The following is a 22652-nucleotide window of genomic DNA, read 5'->3' on the forward strand; positions in this document are numbered from 1 at the left end:
AGTTTAACCCAGGAATACTGCTGAGGTAAGGCAAACTTTGTCAAAGTTGAGGTTACATTACTGTGCTGAGTCTCAACAGCAGCTCTCAGTCTTTTCCTTGTACAAAATTCACTGATATTTCTGAAACATAAAATATAAACATTTAGCACACCTGGAATTCTTCACTGTTTAGCTGAGGAAGGCATTCATACTGTAGAAGTTCCCATTTAACCACTTTGGTAGTTGCTCACCTCCTTCCGGGCACCAGGTAATTTCATTATCCGTTTGCATGAAATCTAACTCCTCAGGACCTGTCATTCATATTAGGATACACTTTTTCCCACTTCAATATTGTTGAAAAAAACATAGCAAGGGAAATATCAGGGACAAGTAGCAGGTATACTGACTTTTTTTCATATTTATTTAATTGCTATATGAAAGGTCATGCTGAACTTTTCACTTAAAATGACAGTTTGATGAAAGAATGGTATGTGCGTGCTTGCTGCTCTCTTTTAATAGAAGCTTTTTGAAGCATGTGGACAACATTAATGGAAGTAAGCATAAGACAGAAACGCCAGTATCTCTGTTCAATTCTACTTCTATATCCTTTCTGTTTCAAGTGGATGGAGAATCTAAATGATGCAAGTGCAATGCTTGCAAACACAGTCAGATTTTATTATGGGCAACAAGAACATGAGTACAGAGACTATTTTCTGAAGTGATGGGGCTGGCGGGATGAAGGAGGCACTGAAAACAGACAACTAAAGAGACAGTAAAACAAACACCACCACCCCCACCACCCCCCCCCAAAACCAAACCTTTAAGGAGTATTCTGTTAAGCTGATAGTCCAGACCTAACTTCGTTGAGTATATATAGCTTTCGTAGAGATCTTTCTAAAATAATCCTGGTTTAAACAAACAAATATTTTACCTATCATGAGAACAATAAAATATAAATGAGATACTGAAACAGAAGTGAGAGTGGCAGGCTTATTGAAAAAGATAACTAACAAAGGGAAAAATAACCAAAGTCTGATGCCACATCAGTGTCCCTGTTATATGATGCAATTACACAGAAGTATAGGTGTGACTATACTTGAACTAGCTCTCTTGAAATTGCTTGGGTAATAGTTGTACTCAAGATACAGTGCTGTGATTTGGCACAGACTAACCACACATTTACATAAAGTGAGGCTTGCTTACAGATGTTACAGAAATATCCCAAAGAAAGCAAGCAGAGTTCAAGCCATACAGCAAGCACTCATACACTTTTGGGGGATAAGCAACATAAATAGCCTTTTACTCTACTAAAATTAACAATGCCATTTTCCATCACAGAGAGATATGTTTAAAAAACCAGCAAAGGCCTCCATAATTGTTTCACGACCAAAAGAGAACAAGAGGAGAAATAGAAGAAACAGGTACAAAATAGAGAGGAAAGGCTGAAATGAATTTTATTTCACAACACAGGAGAATTAAGAAGGAAAGTACTGAAAAAGCACTGAAGGAAAATAAGGAAAACCAACATTTTAATGTACTGTAATTACTTATTCCACTATTGCCTTTTTCTGTGACATTTTTTATTGATGATGTTTCATGGATCATCAATAAAGTAACAATACAAAAAGCCCTAGAAATTTATTTCCTTCTGGTGTTTGTGCTAGATTGACAGTAACTAATCCATGACAAAGGGGCAATCAGTTCAGCCTGAAGACTTGATGCAAGAGCAAGGGGGGTGGGGGGTGGGTGGGTAATAATTAAAACAAAAAAAGCTCAGCAATAATGTGTTAACTTTGAAAGGAACACCAAGTGAAACAAATGAATAAATAATTAGTTTAAGGGTAACAGTATTTTCAAAGCAAATGGACTACTTCTGTTACCAAGAAGATAGGGCATTTGACAGCTAATAAGACAACGAGGCATTCAGCTTCCAAACAATAAAAGGTGAGTTCATATTACACTAGTGAGCCACAAGCATACTGCTGGCTTGTTTTTTATTAACACTAATAAATGAGCTCATAATACTGATCAGAAGTGGTTTTTTTTCTTCACACATCTCACAAAAGAATTTCAGGTGACAAGTACTATGATACATATGGTAGAAACAAACAGCTGTGGCCACAAAGATGTTTTGTTAACTGATGATTAATATATTTAGGAAGCAATCACACTATTCATTAGTAAAAGTTTACAAACATTAAAAAGTGCATTACATTTGAAACCAACAACAACACAAAAATATATATAATATATATACTATATATAAAGTGACATCACCTTCTGTTAATAGAACAAATTTCTAACTTTGTGATTGGTGCTTATGTGATTGCCATGGTTTACTAGTCAGTCACTCTCTACTCACCTTCGTCACACAGAGGTGTGGCTGCCCCATTTTGCAGTGTTCAGCCTCATGTATGGCCTTGTCTATTGGGGCAGGATGGGGAAAAGGAAAACAATCAGCATAGCTACTGCAGAACAGGTTATTAATTTATAGATATTGTAATCCCCTCGATGGGGTATACGAGCTATCCTGGTATTTCAGTGAAGGTCCAGTTTGGATTGTCATTTTGGAATAGCTGAAATGGGAAAAATCCAGTCTTTTGGGTGCTAGATGTCAAGTCTCTTACTTCCCTTTCCACCTCCTAGCTAAAAAGCTGCTGTAGCAGCTACTAGCACTTGGCTTTACCTGGTCCATCAGTAACAGGCTACTGGCTGTGCAAACTCAACAGCCTGATCAACTGAGGCAAAGGCAACGAATAGAAAAAATAGTCCTTCTGTCTGGATCCAGCCCATGATCCACTAAATTGGACTATTCTGCAATCTAAAACTCATTCTGGAATACATACCTGGCAGTAACCTATGCCAGTTATTCTCCCACGTGTAAACAAAGCCCATCTTTAACAACATGAACCAGGAAAACATCTAGCACCACAGAATCTGTTTGAATTTTAACCCATATAAGGTTATAAAGGTATTCTTAAAACTACCATAACAATAAAATACTTGGACTAACATTTTAAAAAAATATCTCAGAGAAAGTTTAAGAAATTGGGAGCAAAATTAGAAAAATGGCGAAAAATAACATAAAAGATTCAATTTGAGTCTCTGATATGCAACTAACTACAGGCAAGTGGCAAAACTGTACCAAGGACACAAAACACGCTGAAGTATTCACATTAACAAATCGTTTTGAAGGCTCATCTAGTAACAAATTAGTGTTGCTGAGTCATTTAGGTTTAGGCATAATCAATTTAGCAGTTGACGTTTTAAATCTATCATGTGCACATCACCACATAATGCAAAAAACCAGCCCTTTCAAAACGCGTGGTAGAAAAATTCACAGTAACAGAAATATTCTTCATAAGCAGTTGAGGAAGGGCAGTGTGGAGCATCTAAGTTGTACAATACAAAAACCATTGTAAATAACAGAGCTGTAAAACAGACGCAAAGTTCTAAAAACAGTGCTTTCTTTACAGTTCTTTTAATGGGTGAACACTTTGGCCAGAGAATTTTAAACTCCGAGGATCACACAAGCCTTTGCTTAAGATACACAATTAGATCCTCTGACATTTCAAAGGCCATTTGCTACAAGATTTATCTGTTCTACTTTTTTAAAAGTGTTCCCATCAAGTAGTCATTATGAAGGGATCCATCTGATGACACTATCCCAAGAAATCAATACATGTTCAACCACTGCTAATGACAGAGGTAGAGAAAATTCTGTCTTCTGCCACAGCTTGTACCCCCATTTTTAGCATTGTGTTGAGTGGGTTCCAGCAGTGAAGACACATGCACTTTCTTTTCCACCAGCTTGCTCATGGAAACAAATTTGTTCCAGCATGCTCTTGTAGTCTGAAAGCATCCAGCAGCTGCTCCAATCCGTCAAAGTGGGATGTCAGCTTTCTTGCTTTGCTGCCTCCCCTTGGGCCTCCCCGGTTTGCTCAGTTGGATTGCGTTGTGCATCTCCTTCTCCTTCTATAACATACAAGAAAAGGACAAGTGATCCACCCTAAAACAAAGAGGTCTTGCTCCCAGAACCCTAACTGTTCATCCACCAGTCTCAAAAAAAAGTAAAAAGAAACTGAAATCTTGCATTAAATATGAAACCTTTTACTACTAAAATAGACACACTTTTCATCTCATGAGACACCTTCAGAACCAAATTCCTAGGTGCAATCACCACTATAATTTTAAATAGTAAGTAAAGTAGCTAGAAATGAAAGAATTTAACAAAAATAGTGGGGTATTTTTGACAATTTATTCACTATGATACTATGACAATGTAAGAGAAAAAACCCCTCATTACCCCAAGTCTGAACAGAGTTTACCATAAAGAGATGCAACTTCAATAAAACCAAGTTAAAGCTGTGTTTGTTTTGTGTCCCTTTTCAGTACCATGCCCCACAGTGTTCAGTCAAGCTGTCTCACTGCGAACCACAGAATGATGTGAGGAAAAGAAAACATTTTAAGAGTGCGCAGTAAGCAGACAACTCAAAAAGCCCTTCTAAAGAAGGCATTGCCATTGGTCTATTAGTGCCTATATGCAAAGTATTGTATTTCACCTAATAATTAAAGACCTAACAGGTTCAGACAGCTGGAAGCTAAGTGCAAGAAAGACAGAAGTCCCTGAACACTGGACTAATTAGCTATAGGTACATAATAAAAATATTGTTAGGTAAGGAATACTGATAATATGTATGATGTCTCTTGTATCTTGCAAAGATTTTGAGTAGTTTGTGTTGGACTGGCTTGATACAGTAGTTAAGAGAAGAAAATTTCATGGACTCAGTTGTAAAGAGGAAATAGTGCCTCTTAACTTTAATCTATAGATCTTTAGAATAAAGGCAGGTTTCCCAATACAGATGTTTATTGCTTCCCCACTTCAGATCACATTGTACATCTGCACCATAAATACCTTCTCTTTTCTATATAGAAGAGAAGTCATGTTGCTAATTGAAAAAAAAAGTTCTTTGCATTGCAAAGGACATGGCAAAAAGCTCTGATGTGACAGCTGTGTTTTGTGCATGCACTGAGTATTTAGGTGGCAAAATGCCTCAGAGGGTATTGGTAATTATTAAATTTAACCTGATGAAAAGTTGTATGGAAGGTTGATTAACCTATCAAACAGTGAGGTTTTTTTCTGTTAATTATAGGTTGAATAATAAATGAAAATTTCTTTTCAAGGCACTTTTTCAGGAAACTCTTTATTTCTCAGTTTTATCTCCCACATTACAAAGGATTCTATCAGAAAGGATCCACATGCAATTATTTCCTATTGGACAGAAATCTCTTTTCCCCAAGTTGTCCAAACACATTCTACAAAGCCTACTACATTTGTTCTGATACTGCAAAAGTCCAGATGAGTGGAATCTGATTGTTTTATTCCTTTATGCCTGCTCTGTAGTCCATTTATTCTGACAGGTAGGAAGTCTTTAATATCCGTCAGACTATCTGGGCAAGTCAAGCTTTCCTGAAAAAATCTTATTTAAAAAAACAAAAACCCTGAACAACAACAACAAAAAGACAAAACTGAAGAGGAAAAAAAACTTGTAAGGTATCTGTGTTTAAGAGAAAAATCATCCTGGACACAAAGTCCAAACATTTCACTACCTAAATGTTAAACACAGTGCACAAAGACTCAGAGAAAGAGCACCAAGTTTCTAATATACCACTGCTTAAAAGATTTTCTCAACTAACTGAGATAACTCACTAGTGTAAATCCATTTAATCTATGATACACTGTCTTGCTACTACGGACTTAAGTCTTTCTGCAGCAGAGCTTTCCTCCCAAAGGCCTTAAAACATGTTTATGGAAATAATTTAGCTTCTAGATTCTGAGAATCCCAAAACTGCCTAAGAACACTCTTGAACTGTTCTTCATTCAGAACATGATGGCTCTAAGTTCTTAAGAGCTGCAATTCTTACAGAGCATTTCAAAACCAACGGGCAGCATTAAAAAACCCCAAACCAAATAATGTGATACTGTAAGCCATAATACAGTTGTGTGAGTTGGTAAGCTTGCAACGGTTACTAGTTCTGCTAATGCGCAGCTTTTAACTGATTTTTCTTCCTGTAACATGTTCCCAATGCTTACACCTAAAACGTTTCTACCATGAACTAAAATAATTTTTAATCACAAATTTCTACAATCAGTCCTTCATTCCAGTTTTGTATGACTTCAAAGCCTCTACTATCTCCAGGACAACTTTTACAAAGAAATCTCCTTTCCACTTTTGCAGTGAAACTGCGTTCTGTAGTGTATCTGCAGACCTCTAGAAAACCCGACGGTTTGTTTTAGAGATTGGACTTGCAGAGACTGGTCCTCATTCTCAATTATACTTTTCCGCTACTACTTTATTTAGCTACAATCACCTGTAAGATGATCTGAATATAAAGTTTCTTAGAATTGCACTGGCTACCTTGAGAGAGACTTGAGCAGGTGAGCTACCTGCTGATTTCCCTAAAATCTCTCTTTTGCCTTCTGTTGTACTATTTCTGTTGCAGTTTTCTACTTATCACATGTACACAGTGTTGCTTTTGCTAAATTTAGATAAAATGCATTGCCACAGAGTACTTGGAACCTGTATGTTGAAGTTTGGTAAATATGTCCATTCCACAGATACTACAGCAGGTTGTTTGCTTATGGACAAAGAACACTGGAACAGTTGCTTGGAAGGGAGAGTCTTATACACCAATTGTATGTATAATATATAATTATTCAGTAAACTCTCGATTATCTGTCATTGGCTCATCAATGAAGGGATTAACTAGCACTCACTTCAGGCATCAAATAGTACATGACAGAAAAAATACGGCCTTTGAACAAGGCCTCACTGCCAAAGCTGTTCCTGTTCTTTACAGGAAATGTGTATGCAGGCTTTTCAAAGGGAATGTACTAAATATGCTTGGGTAGCTTAATTTACATTTTTATAATTTACAGTTTTATAATTTACTGTCTTTTTTTTTTCTTAACCCGCATTACCCTACTCTGCCATTACTCCATGCAGTTGAAAGCAAACATACTTGAGCTTTTGCAAGAAAATGCATACAGCTCTAATATGAATAAAAGAAAAAAAATAATTGAAACTTGATATCTGTTTGTATAATTACATAGTACTTAGCATAAATTGTTTGACATGCACCTTGAAAGAAATAAGATTTAATCCTCAAACATGTTTTCCTCATAATCCTGTCACATGTGATGCATATATGCATCCCACAAGCACTAGTATATTCTGAACTGGAATTTGGGATGCAAAGTATTTTTTAGCCTCTCTCTGGTTTGGAAAGACATAATGGGATAATACACTAATGCTCATATGAATGATAATACAATGCATTTTCCAATATTTGTGGTTTGGAGGCTTTTATCTGACACCTAGGTGTACTAATAATACAGTATTTAAACATATTTTCATTGTATCTCATTCAAACTGTGTAACTTCCTGAAGAAGTATGCAGGCATTTTTGTGTATCTGCTACCGAATTTTATGAGCAACTCTGTCCACTTTTCTGCAATGATTAAGTTTCCCAATCAGCAAAAGAGGTCTCCAAGAAAAACTAAATAGGCTCCTCAATTAAGTAGTAAAAATTAGGTTAACAATTATTTAAAATTCTCATCACTGCAGAGCTAACTATATGTACAAAATGCATACAGACATACATTACAGGCACAAAGTCACATCCTTTTTATGGCTCACAAATGAAGACAATTCTGGCTTACAATCACTCCAACAGCTTAATTTAAAAACAGGGATTGTTTATATCTTCTAAGTGGACAAGATCAAAGACAATTCTGGTAAGTGTAAATTTGAGACTAGAGAAAATTAAAGCAAGAAGGAAGGTTGGCATTATGCTTTTCAAATGCCACTTTATATTTTTCCAACATTTTACATGTATCTCCATATTAAAATAAATAGACACACATACTAATAAAGCTTTTATTTTTAAATAGAAAAAAAATTAGAGGCCCTGCCCAGCTGGGATTGCATGCATCTGGAAACTATAGGCCCCAAACTGGCAACTGCAGAGAAATTACTTAGAATGTGTATTAGTCTGAAAGCCAAAAAAAGAATTCCTCCATCCAAACAGCACTGCAACCACCCAAATGTCACACTGTCCACATCTGATTGTCCAGTGACAAGACTGCCTCTCAGAACTTTAGCCACTGTCTCTGAGAAAAATACGTGCACAGACAGGGCAGCTGCTTGTCAGGTTTGTTCTCTGCCACACTTGTTTTCTTCTGCTATTACTAAAATAAGCATAAAACTTCTTTCCTAAGATCCGAAAAGGGTTTTAAAATATCTCTAAGATCCATTCATTAACCCCCTCCCACATAACATGAAAGTAATTACACAGCCATATTACTATTTTTATATGCACTGTCCCTCCTTCCTCTCAGCTGAAGGTGCACAACCAACTAAAAATTTTGATAATATTAGAGGTGAAGTAAGATTTAGGATTGCATTAGTGCTAATCACCTTAAAAGAAGTACAAAGTATCAGCAGAAATGGGAGAGACAATTTACCCAGAAACAAAGATCCAACTAAAACAAACAATGCATTGCTATTGCTCTGTCCTTTGGCAGCTCAAAACACAAATAAACTCCACAATAACCTTTTCAAGCAGACACATGGCTTCTCCTACAAGCTTCAAACCAGAGAGCTTCCATTAAAGGATATTATGAAGAGTTGGGTCTTAGTAAAGACTTCCTTATACTTGATTTTCCATAAAATTTGTCCTGATATGGACTCTGCCACTAGGCACTCACTGCAGAATGACTTTTCTTTTTTCAGTAGTATGTTGCATTTGTAAATAACCACCTTTTCCATTTATGAAATCTGGACTTCTTATTGCAGGCAACTCCTGCTGATCTGAAAAAAGTATTTTTGTTGCTGAGGGACAAGGGAATAATCTGTGCACAAAACCACGTTTTGTGTACCACTCTTTTCATTTTAGTTTTAAATAAATACAATAAAAGACCAAAATGTACTCACCTGCTTTATTTATATCAAGTTCTGATAACTTTAGGGCTAGTTCACTAGAGTTCCCACCCGGAGAGGACACAAGTATGTCATGTAACGCATTTCTTCTGCCTGTTCTTCCTGAAGCAATAAAGTCTGCATATGTAGATTCCACATCAGTCATTGCTAACAAATATCCACATAGCAGTACCTGGATGGGAGGAAAAAAAAAAAAAGACAAAAAAACCAAACAACACTTAGACCATCAAACAAATGATGTTATGGAACAGGAATAGAAGAACTTAAAGGGTTCTCATTGTGGAGTAGATTGTTCAAGCAGTAAGTAGCAAAAGAAGATGCCTCAGTCTCAAAATTTGGAGAAATTAGAGAAGAAACTGAGCAGAAAGCAAAAGAAGTGTGTGGATTTTATGCAATCTGTATTCAACAGTATTTTAAACAACTTCATTTCTCATATTTCATAAAGTGCTAGTGAGTACTTTATAAAAGCAATGACCTCAGCAACATAATTTCTTTACAGAGCTGTCTCTGCTTTTAATATTAGCTGGAAAGTAGGAGGTAGGTAGGGGGTGGAACAAAGTTCTTTTCTGCACAAAAAGCAGAGTGTAAGGAATAAAAAAGTACAAATCGATAATGCTTTTTGCATGCAGAACACTGTGCTCATACACAGGCACAGCTATGTTTTGTGTATTTTCCTTTCTGTTAGTATGATTAGTTTTGGCATTGTGTATAGACCTCTTCAGACTCAACTAATTTATTTTGGTGTGGTAGCTGCACCAAAGCAAATGCATTACCATAATGTCACTGAAACAGTGGAGACATGCTAACAGAGCAAACAGAATAGCTAAACGATAATGCAGAGGTTAGAAAACACCACTCTGTAAGCTAGATATAAACTTCACTCAGATATCTATCTATCTATCTATCTATCTATCTATCTATCTATAGATACAAACTAAACTCAGAACTTCATTAGAAAATAATTATTTCTCATGTTTTTTATGGAATAATGGGATGATGTGCATTAACACAAGACCTGCCAAAGATATAACAAACTCCTATTTCAACCTCAGAAAGAGAAACAATTGCATCCCTGCTAGAGTATCTGCTGTATCTCTAACCTGTTGCAATTTTTTTTCTTTTTCTTAATTTGTAGAAGTGTAACCAGAGACTGGGTGAGGGGCGGGCAGGAGGAGGAGGTGCTTTTGCTTGCTGATCACACTGCTTTTACTGTAGTTCTGTTTGTACTCATCTAAGGTTTCCTGCAAAAAGTTAGCATACCATGCTTCAGATGTAGCTTCCCTCACATTTTATGTTTGAATGTAGTAGGGCAATCAGGGAAGCTTTCTGCTACAGCAGTAACTCCAAAGAAAAGAAGCACTAAGGAAACACTAAACAAAACAAGCACCCCCACAGTTGTATGCTTCTTTAATCTCTAAGAAGTATTTCTCTGATTTTGCATGCTGCAGAGAGAGGACATTGCCATAAGGGCAACACTGCACAGCTGCATACAGTGAGAAATCTTCCACAGTTGCTGGACACTGAAGAAGCCCCTGAAGTCATCACAAACACTAACTGCAGCACGAGAATCAGCTTTCTCTCTTTAAATAAAAAGAAAAAAACCCTAATTTTTTAAAATAAACCTTATTTTAAAAACAGATATATAAAAGACAACTGTCAAGCCTTCCCCACCCTTAACTCTGAATAACTTCACAAATCCTGTCCATTCTTCATCTTCATTCCAGTCCTCACCTCCCCACCTTCAGTCGGCTCTATGAGGGTGTACATACAATATGTCTGAGAAGCCAAGAAAAGGGTTCTACACCATATTTTATTTAGTCTAAATATAACTATATCAAGTATCATTGCAAGACTGACTGACTTAAAAAGAAGTTCATTGCTATCAAGCTTTGGTGTCCCATGCCAAATGCTGAATGGCTGACAGGATAATTTTACTCCTATGAACAACCAGTATGAAACAGGAAACTGCTTTTGAAAAAAACAAAACCAAACCCAAACCAAAAATCTACCCACAAAATCTAACAACAAACACCTAGAGAATGGAAAGAGGTCAGCACTGACTGAAAGCCTGCCTGACACACATAAAACAGTGGAGTGCCTCTCAATAACAAAAACTTTCTTAAGAGCATGTGCGTTTCCTCCCAGGAAGCATCCTCTTCTTAAAACACTTAGGAATACTGAAGTAAATGAGAAGTCTACCATTTGTTCTTTGCCCAAGGTGCAGGCATCACAATGCCAAATAAATCAACCATGTAGTAGTGAAGCATATAACTTGCAAAGGTGAAGGGAAAGAGTGAGGACAGTTGTGATAAGGTAAAAAAACAGCACAAGTTTTCAGACTTGTCTGACCTGTTCACTGAAGAGTATCATCCAGCAAGATCAGAAGATAAAAGATTTTAAATGAAAATTACACAAGTAATATTTGTTCATGCCTGTTATTGCAACTGGCCTGAAAAAAAAAAGGAACTGCAAAACCTGACAGTAATCAATGTACGGGCTTGGATTTTCTCGTAAGTGTAGCACCAGTCCAAAGTCACCATAGCTATCACTCCTACAAAGATACTAGTTTCATTTTAGCACAGAAAAAAACATTACAGAGAAGAATATTCTGTTGCTACTTTGGAAGCTGTGTATCAGTGCATCAGGAACAGAATAAGCAGAGAAGACTCCGACTAACGTGGAACAAGCTACAGGGCTCTTAAGGCTGGCAAAATGAGCAATGTTGCACTATGTGAACAACTCCCTGGACTTTACAAACTGCACTCCACGGAATATTCTTCTGTAAGACTATACTGAAACATTCCACAAAACGTGGAGAGCACCAGGGGAAATCTCAAGCTTATTTAATTTTAGCTATGAAACAAGCTATAAAGCCAGAGGAAAATGTGCTTATGGAGAACTTTATTTTAAATGCTAATTTTCTATAAGCTCAATATGGCATTACTAACAACATTCTGATCAAAAAAGAATGTTACCAAACATACATTTATTAACAATTCCAAGTTTTCCTGTCTGCATTTTCTCTTAAATATCAAACACCATTCTGTTTTGTATTGGCATTATCTTGAGACATTACTGCATAAATATGGAACTCCACTGATATCACCCGCGAGCTCCCCTTCCAATGAATGGCTCAGTGCCCAGCAGTCTGTATTTATTCACTGAACCAGTCATTAAGAAATTACCATTCACTCCAAAAAACCTTTTTTTCCTTCAGTCTCTGTGGAAGGAGTGGAATTAGATAATAATTCTGTGAAATTAATTGATATAATTATTTAAATTGTGAATAATTTTAATTTCCTAACTAATTGCATTAACAGGTATTTCTGTGTTAAAGATTGTGGTCACAGCCCTCCTAGTTTTTTGGTTTTGTTTTGGCTTTTTTTTTTTTTTTTGTTAAAGTTGCAGAAACAGCACTCTGCTACATGGCATTGAACTGAAACAAGAAGGTTGCAAATCTCACTGCTTCTGCCAACTGAGCCAGCAAACTAAAAAACAAGCAGTTCTGTGAGCATAAGGACTAATGAAACCTGCTGTTGCAGGACTGGATTCCTTGGTAACTGATAAGATACTATCCCACGTGAAGTCTCCCCAGCTGTGCTTTGTCTTTTGCCCCACGTAGAGTCACTTTGCCTGATAATGCGTTAGGATTTGCAATACAACCTGGGGGGATTTTCATATGGCATCATTCCTTTCCTCAGCTTCTTAGTTTCATAACACTTCTAGAAATGTGAGTATCTTGGACTTCTGTCTCTTTCCCCTCCCAACTCCTTCCTCCCAAATAAAGTTGTGCTGAAAAATGAGTTGAAAGAACTTAAAGAATTATGAAGGATGGGAAGGTAGATAGGCATAGTTGCTGTCTTGGATTTTAGCCAATGTAACAAGACTTCTCTGTATTATTAATGAATATTCTGGATAACATATACTGCTACACCTGCAAAAGGCCTACTTCTATAACCTATGCAAATGAAGAAGTTTTACAGATAAGCATCATAAGGAGTACAATTAGTATCCAGAGAATGCAGGAGACTAAAAGGATGACAACAACGATATAATTTAATAGGTACAGAAAGAATTGGTATTTGTGTTTTCAGAAAGTTCTCAGAATACTCCTTGATTTCCACAATTCAAGTTTTGTGTTAAATTTTCCATTTGCATGCTATGTATAACAAATCTTATCTACCGAGTTTCTGAAGGTAACTGTTAAATTTCTATAAATATTTTGCTTTTACATACTTTGGTTTTATTGAAAGAACTCTTAAAAAAAACTTAAGAGGTTAGTGATGGCTTCACAAATTACACCAGAATTTGACTGCATTCCATAATCATTCAATGAAACCAAGTGTTACACAGTGCCATTGTTCTCAAGAATTTGGAAGTGAAAGTACAGAAATCACGTGGCATGCCAGTATGAATTTAAAATCAGTGTCTATACAGTTTATGGGCCAGAAGTACCTACAGTTGTTGAGTTTAGCCTGTTTAAAGGACTAGCTACCTAAAAAGCCCAAACACATTTAAAATCCCTTCGATAATTGGTATTGATTATTATTTTTAAAAAAGAAGACAGAATACTTACAGGCACTTGACACATGGCTTGTCTATGGGGTTTCACATATGTTGCTGGCTAGCACAGGAAAGCTGCCATTTTCTTGGCAAACCTGCAGTGTAAGACTAAGAGGTACGATCCTTCAATGTTTACTCCCCCTCTTTCTCCATATGTGTTTAAAAACGATGGCTTTGAATATGGGATTTTCAAATAAAACTCTCCCAAGCTTTGGCTGCTAAATGTTGTATCACGATCAGCACGTTATTTAAATATAATTATCTATATTCAGCTTCCATAAGGGAACAAAAAAAAAAAACAACACCAAAACCCCACCAAAACCCTTGTCATTTAATAGCATGTCTGTTTTAGAGAAGGTGTATAATTATGCTTTTAAAATAAATTTTGGTTCCAAATCTAGCCTTAGCTTAGAGACAGGGCTCTTTCCAGTGAGGAGACAGCTCTATTCCACAGCAACATGCACCTAGATTCCCACCTCATACGTGGTCTACTACACTGAAAGCAGAAACAAAGGAACAATTTTACAAAAGTATACTCCCTCCACAAGACATTATCTGTTGTGCTATACAATAGTCTTGCTTTTAAACAGACACAGATGAGCAAGAAAATGGCAGTAACTCTTGAAAACCAATTAAAGGAAATAAAAATGTCCATGCAACCTAGCGAGTTGGACAGTATTTTAATCTGCACTTTGAAAATCTCTTATGTAGTTTTGTCTGTCTAATGTTTCTGAAGTGACAACCTCTATGAAATAATAATGTAGAACTTGTCACTTACCTTTTGACAGTTACCATTTTTACTGTTAACATACTAGATGTAGCACTGCTAGTACGAGTAAAATCTTAATGGAAATTAGTGGGCAATTCAACTGGTTAAACAATGAAAAAAATTCATTAATTTCTTCATTAATTCTTCATTAAAAAAGAAAATTACCATCTATTTATTTTTTTAACCAGAAAGAAATTACGTAGTTGTTTTAAATCTACATTAAAAAAGCACCATAAAGTTGGATATTCTTTAGCTCATAACCTATACAAAAAGATGATTCACTAAGACAGTTAATAGGTTTTCCTTCTGCGTTATCTAAGTTATATTTAACCTAAAGAGATCTACAAAATTAAAAGTGAAATAGTTAAATTCTTACTATGTCCTTGCTCAGGCAAATTTCATTATGCCCATGACCATAAAGATTTGGTCTCTCATCTATCAATTAACTTCAGTTCACTAATTCAGTTTTATTTTCCAATATTCCCTAAAACTGGGCAATGAAGTAACAGCAGAAAATAAAAAAAAAAACATAATCAATGCAGCAATACTACAGAGACCTGTAGGGAATGGAAGAGGGTGAGTGAGCTACTGTCTACCATCACTAGTCACTTCTCAACCTAAAGAGAATACTGTGTGGCAAAGAAAATGTGTTTGAGAAGAGGCATCTATTGCTGTGTGAATTTGTTATCTGCAGTTGGTAAATGGACCTCTTGGCTTCTGAAAGGAAGGAAAGAGTTAAGGCATCAGTTTGCAGGATGCTCTGATACTCTCTATGAACAACTAAATCCATTACTATAGCAATACCTTACATCTGTAAAGATGGGCAAGAGCCTCAAAGCAAGATGGGAGCTGAAAAGCTCCTCATGAGATGCCAATCTGGCAGCCCTGCTGAGCATTCCCACATCCATCTGAGCTGTGGGAAAGCTGATGTCATAAGGCTCTGGGAGGATGATGCCAGATATGTAGCACTGCAGTTTATTTGTTTAGAATGGTGTGATGCTCCAAACCAAGGAGCAGGGTTAACATGATACTGAACAAATACAATGTTTTCTACAAAAGGAATGGTTTCAGCCTTTGGGAAAAGTCTGTCCACTGGGGCCTCTATATGGCGATCCAGCAGCACTCTCTCCAGAACAGAGAGATGGCATGAGAGACAAACCCACAAATTGAAGAGTACGAAGACACAAAATACACCCCTGAACAGGAAAGAGGAGCTCTTCCTCAACTGCTGTATTACTGGAAAGGCCCAGTGTACTGAGGGTTCACAACAGACTGGCAAATTGGAAGTGCTGTGCACAAAAAAAGAAAATACTTTCTGTAGAAGTGTAGAGTAGACATCTGCTTAGCATCAGGATGTTTAGTGGAGGGGATGGAGGAAATTGTGTGGGCTTTGCTCATGAAGCTTCTCTGTATCTTCCTAACCTTGCCCTTAATTCAGGATTCATAGTTCAGGTACAAGCAAGTTTGATTTCTCAGACACTTATGTCAACAAGTGCTAGCCTGCACACCCCATACTTTAAAGGTATTGATCAACACAATTCTTGTTAGAAAACATAGCTGAGTCTCTTATGTCTATTCTTTAGAAAACTTGTTATAAGCCTTGTAGTGACTATTTTTGTAATAACCATGTCTCTTCTATTCACTGCTACGTACAACACCATGTGTATAGCTTTATGGGGAAAAAAAAGAACAAAGCACCAAAGTCATGATCAGTAGTCTACAACTGTTTTGGGCCAAACTGCTGAGAGCCACTGTAATCCTTACAGACAACTTTCAACTGAAAAAAAATATAGGTTTAGCCAACTTTTAACTGAAGGTCTGATAGCAAAATAGTTCTGTGAATTACCTGCAGACTAGTATGAGCCTTCTAAACAAACAGTAGTACAAAGGTGATAATGTGGAAGTCACTTGGATAAAGGGTTTCTATCAAACAGGTTTTCAATTTTTGGCAGAAGCTTAATGTTATTGGAAGGGCTAAGAATGACATTCACTGGACTAATTTTAAATGGCTGTGTACACATATGTAAGTAGGTACCTGTATGCGGTGATTCATCTGATCCATATTTAGCATTTGTTTTAGAATGAATGCAACTAACTTCAGTGTGCTTATCTCTTCCTACTGAATAGAAAAAAAAAAAATCTAGAAGGTAAGCGAGATCTTTATTACAAATGCATTAAGTTAGGTGACATTAATCCTACTTCAGATGGCCTAAAAGGACTCTGGTCCATTGAATTTTTAAATTCAGCATACATAAAATGTCTTATCTGCATAAGACTTATTCCCCTCAATATCTTTTTTTTTTTCCCCTCACAGATATACATCTTGCTAGATATGACTTTACTATATAATAGTACTAATGCTGTTCAGGTCAAAGCAAAAAAGGCCTCATTGTCATTAAAAAAGAAAAAAATCAAAGAAGAAGTGGCACACAGGCAATATGCAGTACTTTGTTGTGTACTTTTGCAGTTAAATGGCAACCAGCTGTGTTTAATAAATAGCTCCATGGTGCAAGGTAACCTTCATTCATTTATAAGGGCTGAAATACTCAGCTGAACTATAGAGCTGAATAGCTAAACATCCCTAAGTAATTTATTATAGTAGTTGCAATTCCTAACAGCGAACCATGAAACTAACATGACAATTCATGATCCAGGAGTACTATGTATACTGTTTTACAAGCCAAGAAATATAGACCATTTCTTCCATATTAATATATGCCCAATCTGATAAAATACATAGTTTTGTTATGCAAGGGTAAGAACTAATGTGAGCTTTGCTCTTAATTGTTATATAATGTCAATAAAGTTAATGGTTAGGAAGAAGGTATTAGCTAGCACTCACCGAGACTTGTCTATGCATGTGCTGAGTTGGGGGAATACAATGGAATTACAAAACCACAATATGGGCATGAAGAATCACATTTCAGGTAGGGAGGCATCATCCAAAAGGGTACTCTGGAGGACAAGACCAGGAAGAAAAAAAAAGAGGAGATGGGGAGGAAGCAACAATTGCCTTAGAAAACTCAGAGTTCAGTTAAAGAAACCAGTTAAGCCTGTACAATCAGAAAGATAGCCTCCACTGTGGTGGATCCCTCCAGCTGCTCTACCAAGACGTACCCAGTAGGCTAACTGGACTCAAGGACTTCACACAGGGCCACTGACTTGAATGAGGGCTTTGGCTCACTGCAGAGACATTTTACGGGGAGGGGGAAAGCCTCAGACATCTTACAATGGAAAGATACCCTGGTCAGGTGCTTAACAATACTTTGTACTAATTGCATAGCATTTTTGTTTTTACTAGTCACCAAAAAGACTACTTTCAACATTGTAGAACCTGTTTATTAAGAATACAAAGATTCCTTTCCTCCTCCTGGAGGATTCCATCTTAAATATTTTAATTTTCTATCCCTGGAACAAAGAGTATTTCTACTGCTCGCTGCTGAACCAAGATCTAACACAGTTATGGTGCATACCTTGTTTCCAGGCAATACTCATATCATTACAATACCCATTTTCCTTTGAAATTGCAATGCATTAAGTTGTCTTAGAAGACCTTCTTCTTATCTCACTGCATGAGATTTGGCTTAATAGAGTTATCCTTCCTATTATACTGCTTCCATTTTCAAGTTAACTAAACTCTGCATTTTGTCATTTTCTGCATTCTGACAATTTGATTGATATGTTTACAGCATCTACAACAGAAGTTTGTAGGTAACAAAACCATTTCAAAGGGAAAGCAAGCAGTTAAACAGCAAAAAGAAAATGCCTAGATAATAGTATCATGACAGTATTTAAACTTAGGCTATACATTACCCTGTGTGGACAGGAGGATGCACCAGCATTTTCATACGGTTTCTTCCAGACATATTTGCTAGGCTTCTTCAGTGTTTCAGTACAAAGTATAGTCTAGCTATCAAGTTTTCAAGATACCTAAATGCTCCACAGTTTAGCTACACATAAAACTCTTCCTTAGTAGTCTGCTGAAGTTTCCACAGACTGGAAAAGGGGCAACATAACCCCCATTTTTAAAAAGAAAAATAAAAGAAGACCCAGGAAACTACAGACCAGTCACTCTTACTTCTGTGCCTGGCAAGATCACAGAGTGGATCCTTCTGGAAACTATGCTAGGGAACATGGAAAATAAGGAGGTGATTGGTGACAGCCAACATGGCTTCACTAAGGGCAAATCATGCCTGACAGATCTAGTGGCCTTCTACAATGGGGTTACGACGTTGGTGGATAAGGTAAGAGCAACTGATGTCATGTACCTGGACTTGTGCAAAACATTTGACACTGTTCCATATGACATCCTTGTCTCTAAATCAGAGAGACATGCATTTGATGGATAGACCACTCAGTGGAAAAGGTTGGCTGGATGGTCACACTCAAAGAGTTGTGGTCAAACAGTTCGATATCCAAGTGGAGAGTGGTGACGAGTGGCGTTCCTCAGGGGTTGGTATTGGGACTGGCACTGTTTAACATCTTTGTTGGCTACATGGGCAGTGAGATTGAATGCACCCTCAGCAAAAGTTTGCCAGTGACACCAAGCTGTGTGGTGCAGTTGACATGATGGAGGGAAGGGATGGGCCATCCAGAGGGATGTGGACAGCCTTGAGAGGTGGGACCATGCAAACCTCCTGAAGTTCAGAGCCAAGTGCAAGGTGCTGCACATGGGTTGGGGCAATCCCAAGCACAAATACAGGCTGTGCAGAGAATGGATTCAGAGCAGTCCTGTCGAGGACCTGGGGGTGTTAGTGGATGGAAAACTGACTATGACCCAGCAATGTGTGCTCACAGCCTAGAAAGCCAACCGTATCCTGGTCTGCATCAAGAGAAGTGTGGCCAGCAGGTCAAGGGAGGTGGTTCTCCTCCCTCTATTCCACTCTTCTGAGGCCCCACCTGCAGTACTGTGTCCAGCTCTGAGGCCCCCAACATAAGAAGGACATGGATCTGCTCAAGTGAGTCCAGATGAGTCCACAAAGATGATCAGGAGGCTGGAGCACCTCCCTTATAAGGACAGGCTGGGAGATTTGAGGTTGTTTGCCCTGGAAAAGAGAAACCTTCAGTACTTTAAAGGGGGCTTACAGGAGAGGTGGGGAGGGATGCTATTAAGTAGTGTAGTGATAGGAGGAGTGATGGCTTGAAAATTAAAGAGTAGATTTAGATTAGATATAAGGAAAAAAAATCTTTCCTGTGCAGGTGGTGAGGCACTGGCACAGGTTTCCCAGAGAAGCTGTGGCTGCCCCCTCCCTGGCAGTGTTCCAGGCCAGGTTGGACGGGGCTTTGAGCAACCTGGGCTGGTGGAAGGCGGCCCTGCTAATGGTAGGGGGGTTGGAGGTAAGGTCTTTAAGGTCGCTTCCAACCCAAACCATTCCAACTTTTAAAAAACAACTATCCCCATATAACACTCGTCTCAAATCTTTAAGACACTGTAAGGTACTAGACAGATGCAACATTTATTGTATTATGTTATCTTTTCAGCAGTTTCTGCTGGAATAGCTCAACTGTCTGCATGTGACTACCTTTTAAAATCATGCAGTCATGACTCATCATGAAAGTATGTATTGCAGCATCCAGAACTGAAGAGCTTGATCTTATTACTGTTTCTTCTTGGACAGTGGCAAAAACAGTACTGGAAGGAAGGGATTTTCCTTTTCTGATAGAAAGATCATCCACAACTGTACATTACTAAATATTAAATACTGGTTCCTACATTTGCTTTTAATAAATGCAATTACTTCTTGCAAAGACAAAGCTGCTATAGTACAATATGCTTCTGTTAAGGTCTCACATTTCACATGCTAGCTTGGAGTTCGCCAAGAATACACCCAGGGACACCATACTTTTCAGTATTTGCAAAGATAAATACCACCGGGCCAGCCTAGAGACTCGTGAATATGAGACAAGCAGCTTTTTAATAATGCAAGTATTTGAACCTCTTTGTGCTACAATACATTAATCAGTATTTCATTCATGGTATATTTGGTCAACTTTTTGGCTCGTCAATAATAAGTTAACTTTTCCATGCAAATTTTTTCCCATGGCAGGCATTTAACATCTACTTTACATTTGAATTAGTTTTCCCAGCCACTAGACATTCTGCCTTTCTTTTAATTACTATCTAGAAGCTACAAAAAAAGCACAGTTTGGCTGACAGCATTTCAGTTTTTGTAGCTTAAAAGCAGTTCAATTTATTATACCTCACACAATAAATTCACATTTTATATTGCATATCATTTCACTTCAGTTTCTTTTAGTCTCAGCCTTATATTTTTCAAGGTTTTAATCATTTTTGCATTCTGTTCCCATGTGTACACTGACTACTTTAGAATCTAAGGACTGCCTGGCTCTGTTGCTATGCAACTGCATAGCCTACTTAGGGCTTCCTGAAATAATTGTCTCAAACGTGCTTTTTTTAGACTTGTTTCCAGCAGGAATACTTTACTGTTTCTTTATAACAGACCACTGATATTATTACCACAATATTATTCACAGTGGTCACCTGGGAAGTTTTGGTAGCTACCTAAGATGACAAAACCCAATGTTACTGCTTGCAAAACTCAGGACATACCTCCTGCATTAGCACATGGAGGTAGATATCTCAAATATTGCTATATGTTTGTCAGATGTTCTCCATGTATGAGCACCATATACTTAAAAGGAAAAAAAAAAATAATTCTTAATTGTTCTTCATCTTACTCTGTTTCATTCGAGGGGGGAAAAAAGGTCTCTAATCTACAATACGTCACCAGTCAGGAAAAAATAAACCCTCTTTATACAAAGTCTATTATAAATTTAATCAGCTCAACAGAAGGAACATATATGCAAATATTCCATATTGCAATTCATTACAAAATAACTTGATTTCAGAACTCTTTAAGACAAGGCTCCACATTTTAAAAATCACATTACAGATGCGATAAACTGGGGTTGCATTCGCTTTTTGACGTACCTTCAAGCAGCCCCCGAGAAACTGTCCTGTACAAATACTAAAGAAGACATTTTAATGAAAGGAAATATTTTTCCTCACATTCTTTTCTTTTTCTTGCCCATCTTAGGATGCTCAGCAGCAGCTGTGTCTATGGAAAGCTGTGTATCAGTCCAGAATTGAAGTAGAGGAAGGATGTTTCCCAGACACAGAGAAAATAGGAACAAGGTTTAAGTTAAGTCCCTTGAAGAGACAAGTCCACCTGCAGTGTTTTAAAGGAAGAAGGGGAAGAGAGCATCAATTTCATATTGTTTGCAAGATCCTAAGTCCTAAAGATGACTTTTTTTTTTTAAACAGAGCAGATTGTGGTAGACATAGGAATGGGCTTCTCAAAAACAAATGCACGAGGTGGTGTAAAGGGGTGATTTTCCATATCCATATGTGTAGCCACATACATGCATAGTAGTCAGGATACCCAAGAATATGATTCAGCAAGGCTTAGTGAGTGTGACTCTCCTAGATGCATTTCAAGTCTCTATTCTTTAAAATCACAGAAAAAATACAGCTCAGACTCAAATTGTTATCAACACTGTTTTGAAAGCAAAGAGATCAAGACCTGAAGAGCAGCAACATTTGGAAGGAGCTCCTTTATGGTAAGCAAACAGTCTGAAACCTGAAAATGATGCACAATCAGCTGGAGGAGTGAAAAGGATTAATAAGGGAGTCTTTCATAATAGGAAAATCCTTTAGTATGTTCAGTTTGCATTTTACAATTTTCAGTATTTATGGGTATTTAAGACAGGTCAAATAATTTCTAACATAAAAAGACAAAAAGAAAGCCCTCACATTTGCCATGGTAAGTTTGAAGACAGGAACTTTACTGACCTCTTTTGCATGTCCATGCTTAAAAAAATAATCTAATTAAGTGAAGAGGGGAAAAAGTAAAACAAAGAACAACCCTTCCTCCTGAATAGTCTTTTGTGACCTGGTATCATTTTGAACACTTGGGATTGAAAAAATCTGCACTTTAGAGAGTTGTCCTTAACAATGCTGACAAGTTTCCACGTGCTGGTATCAGATGGATCCTAAAAAATGGCTTGCACATACTAATATTTAATTAGAAATTGTGATGCATTACACAATCTGTCCATGACACTCATATTTAATATGCATGTCTAGATGCAAACCAAGGTACCCTGAGGAATATGATACCCAACAGTAACTGAGTAAGATACAGGCTCTGCAAACCATAGATAAAAATCAGTGCTAGTTACAGCTTTGAATCTGAGGGTCAAATACTGCTTTTGTCGCCAGTTTCAAGCCAAACTAAAGCTCAAATACTTAATTCCTATCCCTCTAATGTCCCAATCCTTCATCTAAAAGAAAAAAGGGCCAAATGGAGGAAGACAAC

General features: G+C 37.3%; 1 protein-coding gene across 4 annotated transcripts in view; it reads right to left on the bottom strand.

Moving 5' to 3' along the window:
• Positions 1-1410: 1410 nt before the first annotated feature.
• Positions 1411-22652, bottom strand: part of PKIA (cAMP-dependent protein kinase inhibitor alpha) — a 45309-nt gene continuing 24067 nt past the window's right edge. For 3 of the 4 annotated variants that reach the window (XM_074898808.1, XM_074898807.1, XM_074898805.1), the window contains exons 2-3: positions 8976-9153; positions 1411-3954 (exon numbers count right to left, since the gene is read on the bottom strand). In XM_074898808.1, coding sequence (XP_074754909.1) covers positions 3875-3954; positions 8976-9126 — 231 coding nt within the window. In that variant the 5' untranslated portion in view covers positions 9127-9153 and the 3' untranslated portion in view covers positions 1411-3874. Of the gene's footprint in view, positions 3955-8975; positions 9154-17155; positions 17269-22652 lie in introns of all 4 variants that reach the window. The other variant, XM_074898804.1, reaches the window with a different exon arrangement.

The sequence above is a fragment of the Athene noctua genome, chromosome 2 (assembly GCF_965140245.1).
Source record: "Athene noctua chromosome 2, bAthNoc1.hap1.1, whole genome shotgun sequence".
Lineage (NCBI taxonomy): Eukaryota > Metazoa > Chordata > Aves > Strigiformes > Strigidae > Athene > Athene noctua.